The sequence below is a fragment of the Bufo bufo genome, chromosome 1 (genome assembly GCF_905171765.1).
Source record: "Bufo bufo chromosome 1, aBufBuf1.1, whole genome shotgun sequence".
NCBI lineage: Eukaryota > Metazoa > Chordata > Amphibia > Anura > Bufonidae > Bufo > Bufo bufo.
Window position 1 is genome coordinate 52,862,131 of NC_053389.1, and position 23,559 is coordinate 52,885,689.

At 49.7% G+C, this 23,559-nt stretch overlaps 1 protein-coding gene across 2 annotated transcripts in view; it reads right to left on the reverse strand.

Moving 5' to 3' along the window:
* Positions 1-20,732, reverse strand: part of EPHB2 (EPH receptor B2) — a 99,656-nt gene extending 78,924 nt beyond the window's left edge. For both annotated transcript variants that reach the window (XM_040423975.1, XM_040423968.1), the window contains exon 1: positions 20,503-20,732. In XM_040423975.1, the coding sequence (XP_040279909.1) occupies positions 20,503-20,560 (58 nt within the window). In that variant the 5' untranslated portion in view covers positions 20,561-20,732. The remainder of the gene's footprint in view (positions 1-20,502) is intronic.
* Between the last annotated feature and the right edge of the window lie 2,827 nt (positions 20,733-23,559).

Consider the following 23,559-nt stretch of genomic DNA (forward strand, 5'->3'; position numbering starts at 1 on the left):
GTCTGGGGCTACAGTCTGTCCTACAGTGGCTCTTCTGGACCAGATGGGCTAGCCTTCCCTCTCCACATGGATCATTGAGCCTTGGGCGTCCATCACCCTGCAGCGAGTTAGTCCTTCCTTGGACGACTTTTGGTAGGTACTAACCACTACAACAACCCACAAGACGTTTGGGAGATGCTGTGACCCAGTCGGCCGGACATCACAATCTAGCCTGTGTCAATGGCGCTCAGATCCTCAGGCTTGCCCATTCTGACTGTTCACTTACTGCCTAATATAGCTCACCCTCTGACAGGCGCCAATGTCACAGCATAATCCATGTTCCTCACTTCACCAGTCAGTGGTTATAGGGTCACACGCTGCAGCCCAGATGTGGCTGAGGTGTGCCGCAATGAGGCCAAAACCACACGGGCGAGCAGATAGGAGCGGTTTTCAAATGGATTGCAGCTAAAAGCAGCCTGATTGTTAATGGTTGCACGCTGCCTTAACAATCAAACTGCTTTCAGCTGAGCACAACGTGCAGGTTTATTCCGATACAGATGAATCCGGGGCTAAACGTCTCCATGTATATACTGTACGTCCCGCAGGCACAATACAACCATGTATCCGGGGCTATACGTCTCCATCCACTATGTATGAGGGGTTCACAGGCACAATACAGATGTATCCGGGGCTATACGTCTCCATGTATATACTGTACGTCCCGCAGGCACAATACAGATGTATCCGGGGCTATATGTCTCCATACACTGTGTATACTCCGCACAGGTACAATACAGATGTATCCAGATCTATACATCTCCATACACTATATATACCCCTCACAGGTACAATACAGATGTATCCGGGGCTATACGTCTCCATACACTGTGTATACTTCTCACAGGTACAATACAGATGTATCCGGAGCTATAAGTCTCCATACACTATGTATACTTCTCACAGGTACAATACAGATCTATCCGGGGCTATACGTCTCCATACAGTGTATACCCCTCACAGGTACAATACAGATGTATCCGAGGCTATAAGTCTCCATACACTGTGTATACTTCTCACTGGTACAATACAGATGTATCCGGGGCTATACGTCTTCATACACTGTGTATACCCCTCACAGGTACAATACAGATGTATCCGGGGCTATACGTCTCCATACACTGTGTATACTTCTCACTGGTACAATACAGATGTATCCGGGGCTATACGTCTCCATACACTGTGTATACCCCTCACAGGTACAATACAGATGTATCCGGGGCTATACGTCTCCATACACTGTGTATACTTCTCACAGGTACAATACAGATGTATCCGGGGCTATACGTCTCCATACACTGTGTATACTTCTCACTGGTACAATACAGATGTATCCGGGGCTATACGTCTCCATACACTGTGTATACCCCTCACAGGTACAATACAGATGTATCCGGGGCTATACGTCTCCATACACTGTGTATACTTCTCACAGGTACAATACAGATGTATCCGGGGCTATACGTCTCCATACACTGTGTATACTTCTCACTGGTACAATACAGATGTATCCGGGGCTATACATCTCCATACACTGTGTATACTTCTCAATGGTACAATACAGATGTATCCGGGGCTTTATGTCTCCATACACTGTGTGTACTCCGCACAGGTACAATACAGATGTATCCGGGGCTATACGTCTCCATACACTGTGTATACCCATCACAGGTACAATACAGATGTATCCGGGGCTATACGTCTCCATACAGTGTATACTCCGCACAGGTACAATACAGATGTATCCGGGGCTATAAGTCTCCATACACTGTGTATACAAATTGCAGACACAATAATGACGTATATGGGGCTATACGTCTCCATACACTGCATGTACTCTGCACAGCCACAATACAGGTGAATACAGTGCTATACGTCCACATACACTTCCTTTAGACAGAGCAGAGATGTATTTGGGGCTTTACGGCTCTGTACGCTGTATCCATATATAGCACTGAGTTAGACCCAAGAGCTGAACACAATAGAGACCCGAACTGGTTGGACTGGTTTCCCAGATACCACAACGGCTCCATTTACCGACTCTCCAAGATACAAACTCCACGATGAGCAGTACACAGGTCTTCATACAGTCAGATGAAATATACTGATCAATAAATAGAGGTATAGTATGCAGGTGAAACTCGAAAAATTAGACTATCGTGCAAAATTCATTTATTTCAGTAATGCAACTTAAAAGGTGAAACTAACATATGAGAGACTCATTACATGCAAAGCGAGATGTTTCAAGCCTTTATTATAATTTGGATGATTATGGCTTACAGCTTATGAAAACCCCAAAGTCACAATCTCAGAAAATTAGAATATTGTGAAAAGGTTCAATATTCTAGGCTCAAAGTGTCACACTCCAGTCACCTAATTCATCCATACCCCCTGAGCAAAGGGTTCCTGAGCCTTTACATTGTGATCCCTACTGAACCAGACTGAGAGACAATCATGGGAAAGACTGCTGACCGGACAGTTGTGCAGAAAACCATCATTGACACCCTCCATAAGGAGGGAAAGCCTCAAAAAGTAATTGCAAAAGAAGTTGGATGTTCCCAAAGTGCTGTATCAAAGCACATTAATAGAAAGTTATCTGGAAGGGACAAGTGTGGAAGACAAAGGTGCTCAAGCAGCAGGGATGACCGCAGCCTGGAGAGAATTGTCAGGAAAAGGCCATTCAAAAGTGTTGGGGACTTTCACAAGGAGTGGGCTGAGGCAAGAGCCACCACACATAGACGGATCCTGGACATGGGCTTCAAAGGTCGTATTCCTCTCCTGAACAACAAACAACGTCAGAAGCGTCTTACCTGGGCTAAAAAAAAAAAAAAGAACTGGTCTGTTGCTCAGTGGTCCAAAGTCCTCTTTTCTGATGAGAGCAACTTTTGCATCTCATTTGGAAACTAAGGACCCAGAGTCTGGAGGAAGAATGGAGAGGCGCACAATGCAAGATGCTTGAAGTCCAGTGTGAAGTTTTCACAGTTTGTTGATGGGGGGAGACATGTCATCTGCTGGTGTTGGTCCACTGTGCTTCATTAAAGTAGTTGTACTGGATCAAGATTTTTTTTTAAAAACAGTTAAATCACTATTAATAGCGGTTTGAAGGTCCCCCAGATGTTTTTAGGTATTGTTACACTTCAGCAGGGCTCCTACAGTCCCCCACTGATTGTTTACCTCTCTGTGTGCGGTAACTTCCTGCCTCACCGCTTTCTGGGTCCCAGCGCAGCATCCTGCCCCCCCAATTCATATGCCGCCTCCTGCCGCAACTATTCCTCCACCTTAGTTACGCCCCTAAACGCCTCCTGCCTCCTTCCTTGCTAAGGGTCCATTCATACATCCGTGGTGTATTGCGGATCCGCAAAACACCCGGCCGGCACCCCCAGAGAACTGCCTATTCTTGTCCACAATTGCGGATAAGAATAGGACATGTTCTATTTTTTTTCCGGAGCTGCGGACCGGAAGATCGGGGCCATGCTCCGGAGATGTGGATGCGGAGATCACATAGTGTGCTCTCCGCATCCATTCCTGCCCCATTGAGAATGAATGGGTCCGCACCCGTTCCGGATATTGCGGAACGGATGCGGACCCATTACACGGACGTGTGAATGGACCCTAAGAATGCCCCCTGCCCAGTGACATCACCGGACCAGTGGGGCGTGGCTTAGCGCGGTGTGTTGCCGCCTAGTTACTGCCCCTCCATGCGCTCGTAATAATTACTGAGCCTGACGGTGACGTCACCGGGCTCCTTGCGAAGCAGAAGAGGCTTCGCTATGCATAAAGAGACCCGATACGTCACTGACTGTGATAGAAACTGCACTTCTGGCTGAAAATTGTACACATACACCAACGTCCCCAATCCTGGACAATCCCTTTAAGTCCAGAGTCAAAACAGCCGTCTAGCAGGAGATTTTGGGGCACTTCCGCAGACAAGCTTTATGGAGATGGTGACTTCAATTTCCAGCAGGACTTGGCACCTGCCCACACTGCCAAAAGTACCAAAACATGGTTCAATGACCATGGGATTACCGTGCTTGATTGGCCAGCAAACTCGCCAGACCTGAACCCCATAGAGAATCAATGGGGCATTGACAAGAGAAAGATGAGAGACATGAGACCGAACAATGCAGAAGAGCTGAAGGCTGAAGCATCCTGGTCTTCCATAACACCTCAGCAGTGCCATAGGCCGATAGCATCCATGCCACGCCGCACTGAGGGGCCCAAACCAAGTACTGAGTACATATGCATGATTATACTTTTCAGAGGTCCTACATTTTTCTATTTAACATCCTTTTTTATTGATTTCATGTAATATTCTAATTTTCACCTGTTAAGTTGAATTACTGAAATAAATTAACTTTTGCACGATATTCTAATTTTTAGAGTTTTACCTGTAGAACAGATAAAGGACAAGATAGACTAATATATGGAGTAGAACATATACAGGGCTTTGTACACCGGGAATTATATATGGGACTACAGTGTGAAACAGAAACATATGGCTTTAAACACAGGGCTTATACATGAACTGTAGTGTAGGACAAATACAATATATGGGCTTTATTAATATATGCTATATCATATAGAACAAATACAGGGAATAATATTCGGAGCTGCAGTGTGGAATAGAGATGCAGGATTATGAACACTGAGCCTAGTATATGAGCTGTAGTGTAGAAGAGATACAAGACTTTATACATGAGGATATAATGTAGAAGAGATACAAGACTTTATACATGGGGCTATAGTGTAGAAGATACAAGACTTTATACATGAGGATATAGTGTAGAAGATACAAGACTTTATAAACGGGGCTATAGTGTAGAAGAGATACAAGACTTTATACATGAGGATATAATGTAGAACAGATACAGGGCTTTATAAACGGGGCTATAGTGTAGAAGAGATACAAGACTTTATACACGGGGCTATAGTGTAGAAGAGATACAAGTAGGGCTGCAGATATCGACTGTTTTTGTAATCGAGTAATCTATCGATTAATCCAATGATGAATCGAGTACTCTAATAACAAAAAACTAATTGAAAGAACGTTTTTCTTTATAAAAAAATAATCCCCCTGTGCCATCAGCTGCCCCCTCAGTGCCACCAGCTGCCCCCCCAGTGCCACCATCTACCCGTTCTAGCCATGTCCCCAGAGCCAGTACTTATCTTTGCTGTAGGGGCGTCGCTATAGTGTAGAACAGATACAGGACTTTATACATGAGGATATAGTGTAGAAGAGATACAAGACTTTATACATGAGGATATAGTGTAGAAGAGATACAAGACTTTATACATGGGGCTATAGTGTAGAACAAATACAAGACTTTATACATGAGGATATAGTGTAGAACAGATACAGAGCTTTATACTACACAGTGTAGTAGAATAGGTACAGAGTTTTATACACAGGAATATAATGTCTATACGCCCTTAGCTCACCACCCATCTCAGCATCACAATACAATTTGAGAGAAGCATTTCCAGCACACACAGAGACTGCCAGAACATGAGCCACGACCTCAGCACACGCCGAGCCAGCAAAACATACAAAACACAGCCTATTCTAGAGCGTCGACCCAACACTGTCCACACAGCAAGATGGCTGCAGTCCCTGAGACGAAATAGCTGTTGATGGACCACCTGCTCTCTAAATATACAGATTACATCCCACAGAGCGACTACAAAGCATATGCCAATGGCATGCTATACAGGTCCTGGACCACTTCAGATCCGCTCACTTCACATGCTGGGCAACCTAACATAACACCACACCATAAATCTTGGACCCCCTCATGTCCAGGACCACTTTAAGTCGCCTATATCATCTCATCCTGTGATGTCTTAGATCCACTTCATCATCTCACATCCTGGACCACCTCAGGTCGCCCCCACACCAACTTGTTTGCTGACCACCTGCCCTGCACCATCTCACGTCCTGGATTAAATGACCTTCCCGTATCTTCTCACGTCCTGCACCATCTGACCTATCATCTCACGTCCTGGACCCCCTGACCTGGCCCATATCTCACGTTCTGGTCCACCCGACCTGCACCTTATCATGTCACGTCCTGGACCATCTGAACTGTCCGGTATCATCTCACGACCTGGATCACCTGACCTGTTCCATATTATCTCAAGTCCTGGACCACCTGACCTGCCCCATATCATCTCACATTCCCGGACCACTTGACCTGCCCCATATCATCTGACATCCAGGACCAACTTCCCTGGCCTGTATCATCTCATGTCCTGGACCAACTGAAGTGCCCTTATCTCACGTCCTGGACTACCTGACATGCTCTGCATCATCTCATGTCCTAAACCAACTAACCTGCCTTGTATAATCTCATATCCTCGATCCCCTGACCTGACTGGTGTCTTCTCACATACTGGATGACACGACATTCCACATATCATCTCACATCCTGGATGATGAAGTGCCACGTATCATCTCAGGTTCTGGACCACCTGTCCACTATGATCTCACGTCCTAGACCATCTGACCTGCCCCATATCTTACATTCTGGACCACCTGACCTATCATCTCATGTTCTGGACAATGTGACGTGCCATGTATCATCAAGTTCCGGACTACAAACAGGGTGTATGACCGGTAATCCCATCCTATAATCTGTTGTACAGTCACTTTCAAATGATCTCACATGCTGCAAACTGCCTGACGACCCCCATATCATAGACCTCCTCACACCCCCTGCATCCCAGACTGCTTTACGTCCTGAATCACCTCACAATTTGAAGTAATGGAAGTGCAACATCTTGTGTCCACAGAGACTGACCAGCTGTCGTGCCCTGGATCTCACACATCTTCTACCAAGCTGTGAAGTTTGCCCACGTGTAACATATCGTATGTAGGTTACAGTATGTTAAATATTGAATGTGTCACACCATCAGTCTGTGGTGACCCCCAGGCATAGTCATATGACCTGCATGGAGGGAGAGCGTCTAAGGATTTTGCTCCGATAAACTGAGGCTGCAGACAGGTTGAGTTAACCATTCACAGGCTGGGTGTTGGCCTGGGACTAATAAGAGGCAATCAAAGACCGAAATTCCTGCGAAAGTCAAACAGCAAACAGAGGAGCTATCCACCCCCATTACTTATCCCTATACAAGCCCATCAGCAACCACAATACACCATCCAAGAAGTGCCGCCGCGGCCTGTCCATCACACACCCCAGGTCCTCCCCAGACTGCCAAGGAATGCGAGGTCTGGAGATGTCCACCCCACCCAAGGACACATCTTCAGCTCCTCCATAATCGGCGCCATCCATCAAACTCTGATTTCAACTAAAAACACATGAGAGCAGCCGCCGTCCAGAAGCTTCTCACAGTGTCCTGCCAAGAATCTAGTCATGAAGACCACGTTCACACGAGGCCGGTGGATACTTAGCAGGTCACCTTCTAGTCATTGTCCTGTCACGGGGACCACACGTGGCACGGTGAGATGGCAGCTACACGGACACCGAACCACCTTAATAGCAGACCAAGGTTGCCGACCAAGACAATGAAGTATGAAGACCTCTACAGCGACACGACTACAACACGTAAATACAGCCGGACATGGAACTCGTACAGCCGGCCCATTACCAGGACTGATCTGAAAGGTAGGAAATGGCGCAACGAATTCTGGAAAAGGACGTGGCGGCCCTGACCATTGCCTCTTATATGTCACAATGATTTCTTACAGCTTCGTCCTGGCTGCGATCTCCTCCTCACTAATCACTATCAGATGAGCGCGGCTTTCTCTTCTACCCCTAGTGCCAGAAAGCGACTACTGAGGGGTTAAACCCCAGCTGATCATCCCGCACAGCGAGGGTTAAACATGACACATCAGACGCATGGAGAATTCACCTCAATCCACCTCGGCAGAAAACCGCACAAATTACACACGTTCAGCTGTGGATCCTACATCACAGACAAAGAAACGCAGCGGACCCCCTCCCTCTGACAGAGGACCCTTATCTGGCGGCCCATCCCATCAGAAGACTGGAGTCTCCCGATAGTAGAACTTGGGGAAGCTACGAAACACCAGCAGTGCAACAGAACAGCTCCCCCAGTGGTCAGTCCCAGAAATGCAGCACATGAATTAGCCACAGTCAGGGTAATATCAGTAAAATGATTCCCAATGAGCAGCCCGCTGCTGGGTCCCCCCCGTTAATACTGCTTCCCATGAGGGTGGGGTGCACTGGGAAGATGAGGGTGTATCTTGCAGTTTGTAACCTCCGGCAGGGCGAGGCCTCCCTCATACACAGCATCCTCCAACATAAACCTGGCAAGCAACGTCTGGCACCGAGACTTGCATTGTTAGGAGCAGAATGAAGTCCAGAGCTGACAACCGGGAGCGCAGGTTACAACGTGGCGGCGGCGGTGCAAGCGCACAAATTACTGACTTATGAGGCCGCAGAACTTCAGTAGGTGTATATCCAGTTTTTCACCATATTACTGAGCCCCCCCCCCCCCAACCTGGTCCACCAACAGCCTGTGCCCGCTGCATCAATTGTTAGGAAGCACAGCACGGTCACTATGGGGTTAACACCGCAATCTCAACTGCTCCCCTATCCAAAGTCTGTATGTGTATGATGCATCTAATATATGCATGTGAATCTGCAAATATGTATGCGGAATAAAGTACTGTGTATGATGCATCATACAGTGGATATAAAAAGTCTACACACCCCTGTTAAAATGTCAGGTTTCTGTGCTATAAAAAAATGAGACAAAGATAAATCATTTCAGAACTTTTTCCACCTTTTATGTGACCTATAAACTGTACCACTCCATCGAAAAACAAACTGAAATCTTTTAGGTGGAGGGAAAAAAACTAAAATAATGTGGTTGCAGAAGTGTGCACACCCTCTTACAACTGGGGATGTAGCTGTGTTCAGAATTAGGCCTCTTTCACACTTGCGTTGTCTGGATCCGGCGTGTACTCCACTTGCCGGAATTACACGCCGGATCCGGAAAAACGCAAGTGTACTGAAAGCATTTGAAGACGGAGCCGTCTTCAAAATGCGTTCAGTGTTACTATGGCAGCCAGGACGCTATTAAAGTCCTGGTTGCCATAGTAGTAGTGGGGAGCGGTATACTTACAGTCCGTGCGGCTCCCGGGGCGCTCCAGAATGACGTCAGAGCGCCCCATGCGCATGGATGACGTGATCCATGTGATCACGTGATCCATGCTGTTGGGGCGCCCTGACGTCACTCTGGAGCTCCCGGGGAGCCGCACGGACGGTAAGTATACTGCTCCCCCGCTCCCCGCTACACTTTACCATGGCTGCCAGGACTTTAGCGTCCCGGCAGCCATGGTAACCATTAGGAAAAAGCTAAAAGTCGGGTCCGGCAATGCGCCGAAACAACGTTTAGTTAAAGGCCGGATCCGGATCAATGCCTTTCAATGGGCATTAATTCCGGATCCGGCATTGCGGCAAGTCTTCAGGATTTTTGGCCGGAGCAAAAAGCGCAGCTTGCTGCGGTATTTTCTCCGGCCAAAAAACGTTCCGTTCCGGAACTGAAGACATCCTGATGAATCCTGAACGGATTTCTCTCCATTCAGAATGCATTAGGATAAAACTGATCAGGATTCTTCCGGCATAGAGCCGCCCCGACGACGGAACTCTATGCCGGAAGAAAAGAACGCAAGTGTGAAAGAGCCATTAAGCAATCACATTCACAATCCTGTTAAATAGGAGTCAGCATACACCTGCCATCATGTAAAGTGCCTTTGATTAACCCCAAATAAAGTTCAGCTGCTCTAGTTGATCTTTCCTGAAATTTTCTTAGTCGGATCCCACAGCAGAAGCCACGGTCCACAGAGAACTTCCAAAGCATCAGAGGGATCTCATTGTTAGAAGGTATCAGTCAGAGAAGGGCACAAGAGAATCTTCAAGGCATTAGATCTACCATGGAACACAGTGAAGTCATCATCAAGTGGAGAAGATATGGCACAACAGTGACATTACTAAGAACTGGACGTCCCTCCAAAACTGATGAAAAGACGAGAAGAAAACTGGTCTGGGAGGCGACCAAGAGGCCTACAGCAACATTAAAGGAGCTGCAGGAATATCTGGCAAGTCCTGGCTGTGTGGTACATGTGACAACAATCTCCCGTATTCTTCATATGTCTGGGCTATGGGGTAGAGTGGCAAGACGAAAGCCTTTTCTTACGGAAAAAAACATCCAAGCCGGGATACATTTTGCAAAAACACATCTGAAGTCTCCCAAAAGCATGTGGGAAAAGGCGTTATGGTCTGATGAAACCAAGGTTGAACTTTTTGGCCATAATTCCAAAAGATACCATATTTTTCGCCCTATAAGACGCACTTCCCCCGCCCCAAAAGTGGGAGGAAAATGGCAGTGCGTCTTATGGGGCGAATGGTGCCGTTTACACTGATACACCCCCGACCGCATGCTGCACAGCGCGGTCGGAGGTGTATCAGCGAGGAGGGAGGAGGGGCTGGGGGCCGGCATCTTGTTTTGTAATGGCACGCGCTTGCTCCGCCCACTTTATGAATGAAGCAGGCGGCGCGGCGACGGAACTGCTTGCCGGATCTCTCTGCCGCAAGTGTGAGGCCTGGGCTATATCAGCCAGTCTTGAGTGGGACTCGCAGACTCCTCCCTCCTCCCATTGCTAGCATGGCCTCATGCTGGAGGTAACTGGTGAGCTGTTTGTGAGTCGGCCTCATGCTCCTGTAATTTGCCCACTGGCTCCTGGTATTGCCCATACGGCACAGGTAGGAGAGTGTTAGGTCCCGGGCTACTTGAGAAACCTTGGCGTGGTGCCCGGGCTTAGACATGTCCTACACCGTAGGACATGTTGACTAATCTCTCAATTTTAAAATCAGTTTGAGGGTTTAGTAAGACCGCAGAGTGCACCTGTCTTTGCTATTATTTTGTTATATTGTTATATTGATTATTACATCCACATAATTGCTATCTTGTGTAGGATGTCTATTGTGGTACTTGTGGTTCGCTGCGGGCATCCTCCACCGTATGCATTTTTGCTGGGGATCGCTATTAGCAACGGGCCACAAGTGCAGGATTTGCTCCCCTATATATATGCACGACTGCATGTGGGTATGAGCACCTCCTGCTAATACCACGCTAGTCTTTTCAGTTTGTATATGAAAGTACCCTTAGTTTAACGCTGGGTTCACACCAGAGCGTACTGAACGTACACTCTGTATGCGCGATTGTTGGAAGTCTATGTACGGGAACGCGCGACACTACACCCCAAAGAAGCTCCTGAACTTCTTGAGGCGTCGGGCGTTTTACAGCGCGATCGTACGCGCTGTAAAACGCCCAGGTGAGAACCATGCCGATAGGGAGGCAGTGGTTTCTCCTTGTTGAGCGTTTTACAGCGCGTTAAGAGCCAGTTCAGACCTGAGCGTTTTACAGCGCGTTCCTACGCGCTGTAAAACGCTCAACAAGGAGAAACCAATGCTTCCCTATGGGAATGGTTCTCACCTGGGCGTTTTACAGCGCGTACGATCGCGCTGTAAAACGCCCGACGCTCAAACAAGTACATGAGCGTTTTTTTGGGCGTTTGTCGCGCGTTCCCGTACATAGACTTTCGGGAACGCGCGACAATGTGTGTTTGCTTGTCTCTGTATGCGCGATTGTAAACGCCCGTACAATCGCGCATACAGAGCGCTCCTTTCACAACGCTCCGGTGTGAACTCAGCCTAAATGCTCAGGTCTGAATCGGCTGTAAGGGTGTGCACACTTATGCAACCATATTATTTTATGTTTAAATTTTTTTCTTCCCTCTACCTAAAAGATTTCAGTTTGTGGTGGAAAAAGTTCTGAAATGATTTATCTTTGTCTCATTTTTTTTTTTACATCACAGAAACCTGACAAGTCAGGCGTAAATAATGTGTAAATACTGTATATGATGTATATATATAAAGAACTGCATATGATGTTTGCAATTTCGGAATGTGTACATATAGAATAAAAGTAGTGTACAAGATATACCGGTATGTAATGTAGGCATGTGTATATGTATCTTGTGTATAATAAAGTTTTGTGTACGAGCCATCTAATGTATGTATGTGAAGATGTATGTAATGTATATATAAAGTAAGGTGTAAATAATAAAGTGTATATGCTGTATGTATATATAAAGTACTGTATATCATGTATGTAATTATGCATGTAATGTGTAAATATAGAACACAAGCGGTGAACATTACTTCTGTATTGCAGGCATGTGTACATACAGTACAGACCAAAAGTTTGGACACACCTTCTCATTCAAAGAGTTTTCTTTATTTTCATGACTATGAAGGCATCAAAACTATGATTTAACACATGAATTAACACATGTGGAATTATATACATAACAAACAAGTGTGAAAAAACTGAAAATATGTCATATTCTAGGTTCTTCAAAGTAGCCACCTTTTGCTTGGATTACTGCTTTGCACACTCTTGGCATTCTCTTGATGAGCTTCAAGAGGTAGTCCCCTGGAATGGTTTTCACTTCACAGGTGTGCCCTGCCAGGTTTAATAAGTGGGATTTCTTGCCTTATAAATGGGGTTGTGACCATCAGTTGCGTTGAGGAGAAGTCAGGTGGATACACAGCTGATAGTCCTACTGAATAGACTGTAAGAATTTGTATTATGGCAAGAAAAAAGCAGCTAAGTAAAGAAAAACTAGTGGCCATCATTACTTTAAGAAATGAAGGTCAGTCAGCCGAAAAATTGGGAAAACTTTGAAAGTAATGGCTATATGACCATGAAGGAGAGTGATGGGGTGCTGCGCCAGATGACCTGGCCTCCACAGTCACCGGACCTGAACCCAATCGAGATGGTTTGGGGTGAGCTGGACCGCAGAGTGAAGGCAAAAGGGCCAACAAGTGCTAAGCATCTCTGGGAACTCCTTCAAGACTGTTGGAAGACCATTTCAGGGGACTACCTCTTGAAGCTCATCAAGAGAATGCCAAGAGTGTGCAAAGCAGTGATCAAAGCAAAAGGTGGCTACTTTGAAGAACCTAGAATATGACATATTTTCAGTTGTTTCACACTTGTTTGTTATGTATATAATTCCACATGTGTTAATTCATAGTTTTGATGCCTTCATAGTCATGAAAATAAAGAAAACTCTTTGAATGAGAAGGTGTGTCCAAACTTTTGGTCTGTACTGTATAGGTTTATATCTTGCATGTACAGTACTATATGTGATGTACGTGTTTGCATGTAATGTGTTTACAATAAATAAATAATCCAATGGAGGTCTATAGGATAAAAACCATCAGCCGATGAAAAGGAAAGAAAAAAAAAAAAGAAAAAAAAAATCAAAACATGCTGCGATTGGAGAAAAATAAATAAATAAATGGGATTCAGCCAAAAAATGCACCTCAAGGGGGAAAAAAAGCCACTACAGATTGTTCCGTGTTTAATGTTTCCACAGATTTTGGTGCAATATCTTTAATTGCGGTAGAATGCCTAAAAAGAGAAGAAAAACACCAGCAAAAAAAAAAAAAAAAGTGCTCAAAACCCCCCCTCAAAAACGTCCTAAAAAAGCTATGCGTGACACCAGCCTTTAGGTCATAGGTTAACTATGGGGCTCAGGGAGTAAACTGGGAGATGGAGCAATGGTCAGTAGGAAGCAGCTGACCTCTGGGCCATACTCATATACATAACCTCAAGCCCCTCCCATGAGGAGGCAATAATATTCTGGACACGCCATGATAAGAGGACCCCAAACTTCAATCAGGAGGAAACATAGACATCACTATATCCTGGACACCCTATGATAGGAAGACCCCGAAAGTCTGCCAGGAAGGGACACAGCCCTCACTATATCCCGGGCACCACATGCTATGAGGACTCCAAGCACCTCCCAGGAGGGGTCACAAACCTCACTTTGTACGTTTCCATATCTGGGTCACAGCTCTGATGAGTGGCAGTACAGGTGGTGCAACTTCTTTGTATTAGCACTGGATTTTACATGGGATCCCAGGGACCTGCAAACATCTTGTGGAGAGAAAGCCGAGGTAGGGGGTGCAGAACTGCTGCAGGTGCAGGACTATGGGGTCCACACATAAGGAGAGACTTGGGGTGTATTCCCACCATTCCATACATGTGACTGGGATGTTACTTCTTCAGGTCCCATTCACATGTATGCACAAGCTCCATAGACACGGCACACCCCCGACCTCGTGCTCCACAGACACGCCACATCCCCGACCTCGTGCTCCACAGACACGGCACACCCCCGACCTCGTGCATCACAGACACGCCACATCCCCGACCTCGTGCTCCACAGACACGCCACATCCCCGACCTCGTGCTCCACAGACACGCCACATCACCGACCTCGTGCTCCACAGACACGGCACATCCCCGACCTCGTGCACCACAGACACGCCACATCCCCGACCTCGTGCTCCACAGACACGGCACATCCCCGACCTCGTGCTCTACAGACACGGCACATCCCCGACCTCGTGCTCCACAGACACGGCACATCCCCGACCTCGTGCTCCACAGACACGGCACATCCCCGACCTCGTGCTCCACAGACACGCCACATCACCGACCTCGTGCTCCACAGACACGCCACATCCCCGACCTCGTGCTCCACAGACACGGCACATCCCCGACCTCGTGCTCCACAGACACGCCACATCCCCGACCTCGTGCTCCACAGACACGCCACATCCCCGACCTCGTGCTCCACAGACACGCCACATCCCCGACCTCGTGCTCCACAGACACGCCACATCCCCGACCTCGTGCTCCACAGACAGTGCACATCCCCGACCTCGTGCTCCACAGACAGTGCACATCCCCGACCTCGTGCTCCACAGACAGTGCACATCCCCGACCTTGTGCTCCACAGACAGTGCACATCCCCGACCTCGTGCTCCACAGACACGCCACATCCCCGACCTCGTGCTCCACAGACACGGCACATCCCCGACCTCGTGCTCCACAGACACGGCACATCCCCGACCTCGTGCTCCACAGACACGGCACATCCCCGACCTCGTGCTCCACAGACACGCCACATCCCCGACCTCGTGCTCCACAGACAGTGCACATCCCCGACCTCGTGCTCCACAGACAGTGCACATCCCCGACCTCGTGCTCCACAGACAGTGCACATCCCCGACCTTGTGCTCCACAGACAGTGCACATCCCCGACCTCGTGCTCCACAGACACGGCACATCCCCGACCTCGTGCTCCACAGACACGGCACATCCCCGACCTCGTGCTCCACAGACACGGCACATCCCGACCTCGTGCACCACAGACAGTGCACATCCCCGACCTTGTGCTCCACAGACACGCCACATCCCCGACCTCGTGCTCCACAGACACGGCACATCCCGACCTCGTGCACCACAGACAGTGCACATCCCCGACCTCGTGCTCCACAGACACGCCACATCACCGACCTCGTGCTCCACAGACAGTGCACATCCCCGACCTCGTGCTCCACAGACACGCCACATCACCGACCTCGTGCTCCACAGACAGTGCACATCCCCGACCTCGTGCTCCACAGACAGTGCACATCCCCGACCTCGTGCTCCACAGACAGTGCACATCCCCGACCTCGTGCTCCACAGACACTGCACATCCCCGACCTCGTGCTCCACAGACACGCCACATCCCCGACCTCGTGCTCCACAGACACGCCACATCCTGATTGTGGTATATACTATGTATATTTGCAGTGAAACCTATGGCTGAAATTCAAGACTGACCCTCGGATTTCAGGCGCCAATCTGCAGTTCCTCACTTCAATGGGGCTAATCTGCATGTGGCTACCTTGCCATGGTTTCCACGCAGATTTTGACCAGATGCCACAACAAGATCTGACACGTCACTGCTATGCGGTAGTAAATATTGGATGCAGAATACACGTTAGATTTCGGCATGGAACACGTGTGAAATATACGCCGAGTGAACATACCATCACATTATTTCACAGACCATGCATCCTTCATCACAGGACCTACATCCTCCCATGTAATCTTACACGTGTGTCATCTAGACATGTCCACCCCGCGTCATATATGCTCGCAGCACTTTAGGGGTCAATCTGATTTTTGAATTCACATAACCCAAAAACTTGTGCAGGGGGGGGGGCCCCCCATCCATGTAACCGTGGCGATGACAGATGGGTCACAGAGGAATATGCCATTACAAAGACCACCCGCAGGGGAACAAGGACAGTGAGCGCTGCCGGCTCCCCCTCCCCAACTATACAGAGTGGTTAATCGGGACGAGATCCCACCCTGTGACAGACACAAATCTACCCCGGGTGTTGTTGTCATCCGCTATTGTCCGAGTCTGTAGTCGGCGAGACCACAGCGTGGGCCCCAGAGCTGACAATCTAAGAGCACCACAGTCACCTCTCCCCAGCCGTTAACAACGCCACGTATACCGGCATTAAATAAGACGATCCTTCACGTCTCTATAATTAAAACCAGTCGAGGCCGAGGCCTCTTTTCTCTCGCGCTGCTGGACGTTTTCCCCCCTCGCTGCTGACTACAACATATAGACGCTGCTCCTGCCAGAACCCTGCGCTCTAAACACTGGCGGCTTCTGCCAGCGACCGTGAGTCACAACATACAAGTGCCCCCCCCCCCGTATGCTTCAGGGGCCAATGTTTCTGCAGGGCCACAGGTGACTTGGGGGGGGGTGTAATAATTTACCGGGCCCTAAATCAGCCCTCATCCTGGTGGTCTTCAGACAATGCAGAAGCATGCGATGGAGCTCGTCTTCTGGAGTCCGGGCTGCAGCCCCTCGCCGCACAATAAAACAAAGCTGCTCTGGGGATTGCACTGAACAAAGCATCAGGCGTCTCGTAGTGACAGCATCTAGTGCTGCCAGCCGGGGGACCCCCCTCACAATACAACCAGCCGGAGGGGGACCCTCACCCGCACTAGACACCCGAGCAGAGGGCCCCCAGTTCATGTGACCCCCAACTGACAAACATAGGCAAAGCCCCCGCAAATGGAAGACGGAGGCAGCAGCAGCAGAGGCGAACCTATGTGTCAGCGGATTTACATGAACTTTTTCTGATGCAGTACCTGCAGTCCTATGTAAAACAGCTGGAAACACAGCGAACTTTCGCCACAAGTGTCTGCATGACAAACTCAGATCTGCAAACGTGAGGTACAAGAAAAAAAAAGTTTATCTCCCACAATCCATACACAGCTGATGTACGGACCTCTCCTCTGTACACAGCTCATCTACGGACCTCTCCTCTGTACACAGCTCATGTACGGACCTCTCCTCCGTACACAGCTCATGTACGGACCTCTCCTCCGTACACAGCTCATGTACGGACCTCTCCTCCGTACACAGCTCATGTACGGACCTCTCCTCCGTACACAGCTCATGTACAGACCTCTCCTCTGTACACGGCTCATGTACGGACCTCTCCTCTGTACACGGCTCATGTACGGACCTCTCCTCTGTACACAGCTCATGTACGGACCTCTCCTCTGTACACAGCTCATGTACGGACCTCTCCTCTGTACACAGCTCATGTACGGACCTCTCCTCCGTACACAGCTCATGTACGGACCTCTCCTCCGTACACAGCTCATGTACGGACCTCTCCTCTGTACACAGCTCATGTACAGACCTCTCCTCTGTACACGGCTCATGTACGGACCTCTCCTCTGTACACGGCTCATGTACGGACCTCTCCTCTGTACACGGCTCATGTACGGACCTCTCCTCCGTACACAGCTCACGTAACTCTTCTCTGCACACAGCTAATGTATGGACCTCTCCTCTATACACGGCTCATGTAAGGACCTCTCCTCTATACACGGCTCATGTAAGGACCTCTCCTCTATACACGGCTCATGTACGGACCTCTCCTCCGTACACAGCTCACGTAACTCTTCTCTGCACACAGCTAATGTATGGACCTCTCCTCTATACACGGCTCATGTAAGGACCTCTCCTCTATACACGGCTCATGTACGGACTTCTCCTCTGTACACAGCTCATGTACGGACCTCTCCTCTGTACACAGCTCATGTACGGACCTCTCCTCTGTACACAGCTCATGTACGGACCTCTCCTCTGTACACAGCTCATGTACGGACCTCTCCTCTGTACACAGCTCATGTACGGACCTCTCCTCTGTACACAGCTCATGTACGGACCTCTCCTCTGTACACAGCTCATGTACGGACCTCTCCTCTGTACACAGCTCATGTACGGACCTCTCCTCTGTACACAGCTCATGTACGGACCTCTCCTCTGTACACAGCTCATGTAAGGACCTCTCCTCCGTACACAGCTCATGTACGGACCTCTCCTCCGTACACAGCTCATGTACGGACCTCTCCTCTGTACACAGCTCATGTATGGACCCCTCCTCTGTGCACAGCTCACGTAACTCTTCTCTGCACACATCTAATGTATGGACCTCTCCTCCGTACACAGCTCACGTAACTCTTCTCTGCACACAGCTAATGTATGGACCTCTCCTCTATACACGGCTCATGTAAGGACCTCTCCTCTATACACGGCTCATGTAAGGACCTCTCCTCTATACACGGCTCATGTACGGACCTCTCCTCCGTACACAGCTCACGTAACTCTTCTCTGCACACAGCTAATGTATGGACCTCTCCTCTATACACGGCTCATGTAAGGACCTCTCCTCTATACACGGCTCATGTACGGACTTCTCCTCTGTACACAGCTCATGTACGGACTTCTCCTCTGTACACAGCTCATGTACGGACTTCTCCTCTGTACACAGCTCATGTACGGACCTCTCCTCTGTACACAGCTCATGTACGGACCTCTCCTCTGTACACAGCTCATGTACGGACCTCTCCTCTGTACACAGCTCATGTACGGACCTCTCCTCTGTACACAGCTCATGTACGGACCTCTCCTCTGTACACAGCTCATGTAAGGACCTCTCCTCCGTACACAGCTCATGTACGGACCTCTCCTCCGTACACAGCTCATGTATGGACCCCTCCTCTGTGCACAGCTCACGTAACTCTTCTCTGCACACATCTAATGTATGGACCTCTCCTCTGTACACAGCTCATGTATGCACCTCTCCTCTATACACGGCTCATGTAAGGACCTCTCCTCTGTACACGGCTCATGTAAGGACCTCTCCTCTGTACACGGCTCATGTAAGGACCTCTCCTCTGTACACGGCTCATGTAAGGACCTCTCCTCTGTACACGGCTCACGCAAGGACCTCTCCTCTATACACGGCTCACGTAAGAACCTCTCCTCTATACGCGGCTCATGTAAGGACCTCTCCTCTATACGCGGCTCATGTAAGGACCTCTCCTCTATACACGGCTCACGTAAGGACCTCTCCTGTATACGCGGCTCATGTAAGAACCTCTCCTCTATACGCGGCTCATGTAAGGACCTCTCCTCTATACGCGGCTCATGTAAGGACCTCTCCTCTATACGCGGCTAATGTACTGACTCCTCCTCTGTATGCGGCTTATGCACGGACCTCTACTCTGCACGCGGCTCATGTACGGACCTCTACTCTGCACGCGGCTCATGTACGGACCTCTACTCTGCACGCGGCTCATGTACGGACCTCTCCTCTGCACTCGGCTCATGTACGGACCTCTCCTCTGCACTCGGCTCATGTGCGGACCTCTCCTCTGCACGCGGCTCACGTGCGGTGCTCTCCTCTGCACGCGGCTCACGTGCGGTGCTCTCCTCTGCACGCGGCTCACGTGCGGTGCTCTCCTCTGCACGCGGCTCACGTGCGGTGCTCTCCTCTGCACGCGGCTCACGTGCGGTGCTCTCCTCTGCACGCGGCTCACGTGCGGTGCTCTCCTCTGCACGCGGCTCACGTGCAGTGCTCTCCTCTGCACGCGGCTCATGTACGGACCTCTCCTCTGTACACAGCTCACGTAACTCGCCTCTGCACACAGCTCATGTATGGACCTCTCCTCTGTACACGGCTCATGTAAGGAGCTCTCATCTATACACGGCTCATGCAAGGACCTCTCCTCTATACACGGCTCATGCAAGGACCTCTCCTCTGTACACGGCTCATGTATGGACCTCTCCTCTGTACACGGCTCATGTATGGACCTCTCCTCTATACACGGCTCATGTAAGGACCTCTCCTCTATACACGGCTCATGTAAGGAACTCTCCAATATACACGGCTCATATACTGATTCCTCCTCTGTACACGGCTTCTGTACGGACCTCTCCTCTGTAGACAGCTCATGTACGGACCTCTCCTCTGTACACAGCTCATGTACGGACCTCTCCTCCGTACACAGCTCATGTACGGACCTCTCCTCTGCACACAGCTCATGTACGGACCTCTCCTCTGCACACAGCTCATGTACGGACCCCTCCTATACAGTTAATGTACGGACCTGTACACTGAGCGGCCGCAGTCAGCGCTACATCAGATGCCGGAGCCCCCTCCCCCCGGTTCTGTCTCTGCAGCCACTCACCTTCCACAGCCCGGACCAGGGGCAGCATCAGGCACACGATTATCCTGCACACAGCCATCCCAACCTGGGTGCGGTACGGCGCTCACATCCGTGCGGGGGCCCCAGGGGCGCAACATGCAGGGGCCCGAGGTGACAGCAGCCGCGCCGACCATGGGACTGAGGGGAGAGGGGAGACTGTGCGGAACCCCGGGGAGGAGCGTACCACTCACACCACACCACGGGGGCACGGCGCCGGCGAGCAGCCAGACACACAAGCACTCTCACACCCCCAAGTTCTGTCACTCCCCCAGAACCCGAAAGTAATGGTAACAGTCTCTGCAGAACGTCTCCACTCCGCCCTACATCCTTTCAAACCCCAATAGAAACACAATAACCACAACGAACACCCCTCCCTGGAAATGGACTCGTCCCGACCTGTCTATCAAGCGAGAAAGCTGAGATTTCAGCCACAATGATGTCCCCGAATCCCGGAGAAGAGAATCTATAGAAGAGAGACCCCCCTGTATACCGCCATATAGAAGAGACCCCCTGTATACCGCCCTATAGAAGAGAGAGCCCAGACCCCCTGTATACCGCCCTATAGAAGAGAGAGGCCCCCCCCCCCCCCGTATACCGCCATATGGAAGAGAGACCCCCCTGTATACAGCCCTATAGAAGAGAGCCCCCCCCTGTATACAGCCCTATAGAAGAGAGCCCCCTGTATACCGCCCTATAGAAGAGAGCCCCCTGTATACCGCCCTATAGAAGAGAGACCCCCCTGTATACAGCCCTATAGAAGAGAGACCCCCCCTGTATACAGCCCTATAGAAGAGAGCCCCCTGTATACCGCCCTATAGAAGAGAGACCCCCCTGTATACAGCCCTATAGAAGAGAGACCCCCCTGTATACAGCCCTATAGAAGAGAGACCCCCCTGTATACCGCCCTATAGAAGAGAGACCCCCCTGTATACAGCCCTATAGAAGAGAGACCCCCCTGTATACCGCCCTATAGAAGAGAGACCCCCCTGTATACAGCCCTATAGAAGAGAGACCCCCCCTGTATACAGCCCTATAGAAGAGAGACCCCCCTGTATACCGCCCTATAGAAGAGACCCCCCTGTATACAGCCCTATAGAAGAGAGACCCCCCCTGTATACCGCCCTATAGAAGAGACCCCCCTGTATACAGCCCTATAGAAGAGACCCCCCTGTATACAGCCCTATAGAAGAGAGACCCCCTGTATACAGCCCTATAGAAGAGAGCCCCCCCCTGTATACAGCCCTATAGAAGAGAGCCCCCCCTGTATACCGCCCTATAGAAGAGACCCCCCTGTATACAGCCCTATAGAAGAGACCCCCCTGTATACAGCCCTATAGAAGAGAGACCCCTGTATACAGCCCTATAGAAGAGAGCCCCCCCTGTATACAGCCCTATAGAAGAGAGCCCCCCCCTGTATACAGCCCTATAGAAGAGAGCCCCCCCCCTGTATACAGCCCTATAGAAGAGAGACCCACCTGTATACAGCCCTATAGAAGAGAGAGGCCCCCCCCCCCTGTATACCGCCATATGGAAGAGACCCCCCTGTATACAGCCCTATAGAAGAGAGACCCCCTGTATACAGCCCTATAGAAGAGAGACCCCCTGTATACAGCCCTATAGAAGAGAGACCCCCTGTATACAGCCCTATAGAAGAGAGACCCCCCCTGTATACACCCATATAGAAGAAAGACCCCCCTGTATACAGCCCTATAGAAGAGAGACCCCCTGTATACAGCCCTATAGAAGAGAGACCCCCTGTATACAGCCCTATAGAAGAGAGACCCCCTGTATACAGCCCTATAGAAGAAAGACCCCCCCCTGTATACACCCATATAGAAGAAAGACCCCCCTGTATACAGCCCTATAGAAGAGAGACCCCCCTGTATACACCCATATAGAAGAGAGCCCCCCTGTATACAGCCCTATAGAAGAGAGACCCCCCTGTATACACCCATATAGAAGAGAGCCCCCTGTATACAGCCCTATAGAAGAGACCCCCCTGTATACACCCATATAGAAGAGAGACCCCCCTGTATACAGCCCTATAGAAGAGAGACCCCTGTATACACCCATATAGAAGAGAGCCCCCCTGTATACAGCCCTATAGAAGAGAGACCCCCCTGTATACAGCCCTATAGAAGAGAGACCCCCTGTATACAGCCCTATGGAAGAGAGAGCCCCCCTGTATACCGCCATATGGAAGAGAGACCCCCCTGTATACAGCCCTATAGAAGAGAGACCCCCCTGTATACAGCCCTATAGAAGAGACCCCCCTGTATACACCCATATAGAAGAGAGACCCCCCTGTATACAGCCCTATAGAAGAGACCCCCCTGTATACACCCATATAGAAGAGAGACCCCCCCTGTATACCGCCCTATAGAAGAGAGAGCCCCCTGTATACCGCCCTATAGAAGAGAGACCCCCCTGTATACAGCCCTATAGAAGAGAGACCCCCCCTGTATACAGCCCTATAGAAGAGAGCCCACTGTATGCCGCCCTATACAGGGGGTATACCACCCTATAGAAGAGAGTCCCTCTGTATACCACCCTTTAGTATCCCCATCACCTCTATATACTGGATTACAGTTTCCTCCTCACCTCTATATACTGGACTATAGTGTCCTCCTCGCCTCTATATACTGGACTATAGTGTCCTCCTCGCCTCTATATACTGGACTATAGTGTCCTCCTCGCCTCTATATACTGGACTATAGTGTCCTCCTCACCTCTATATACTGGACTATAGTGCCCTCCTCGCCTCTATATACTGGACTATAGTGTCCTCCTCACCTCTATATACTGGACTATAGTGCCCTCCTCGCCTCTATATACTGGACTATAGTGCCCTCCTCACCTCTATATACTGGACTATAGTGTCCTCCTCATCTCTATATACTGGACTATAGTGCCCTCCTCGCCTCTATATACTGGACTATAGTGCCCTCCTCATCGCTATATACTGGACTATAGTGTCCTCTCACCTCTATATACTGGACTATAGTGTCCTCCTCGCCTCTATATACTGGACTATAGTGC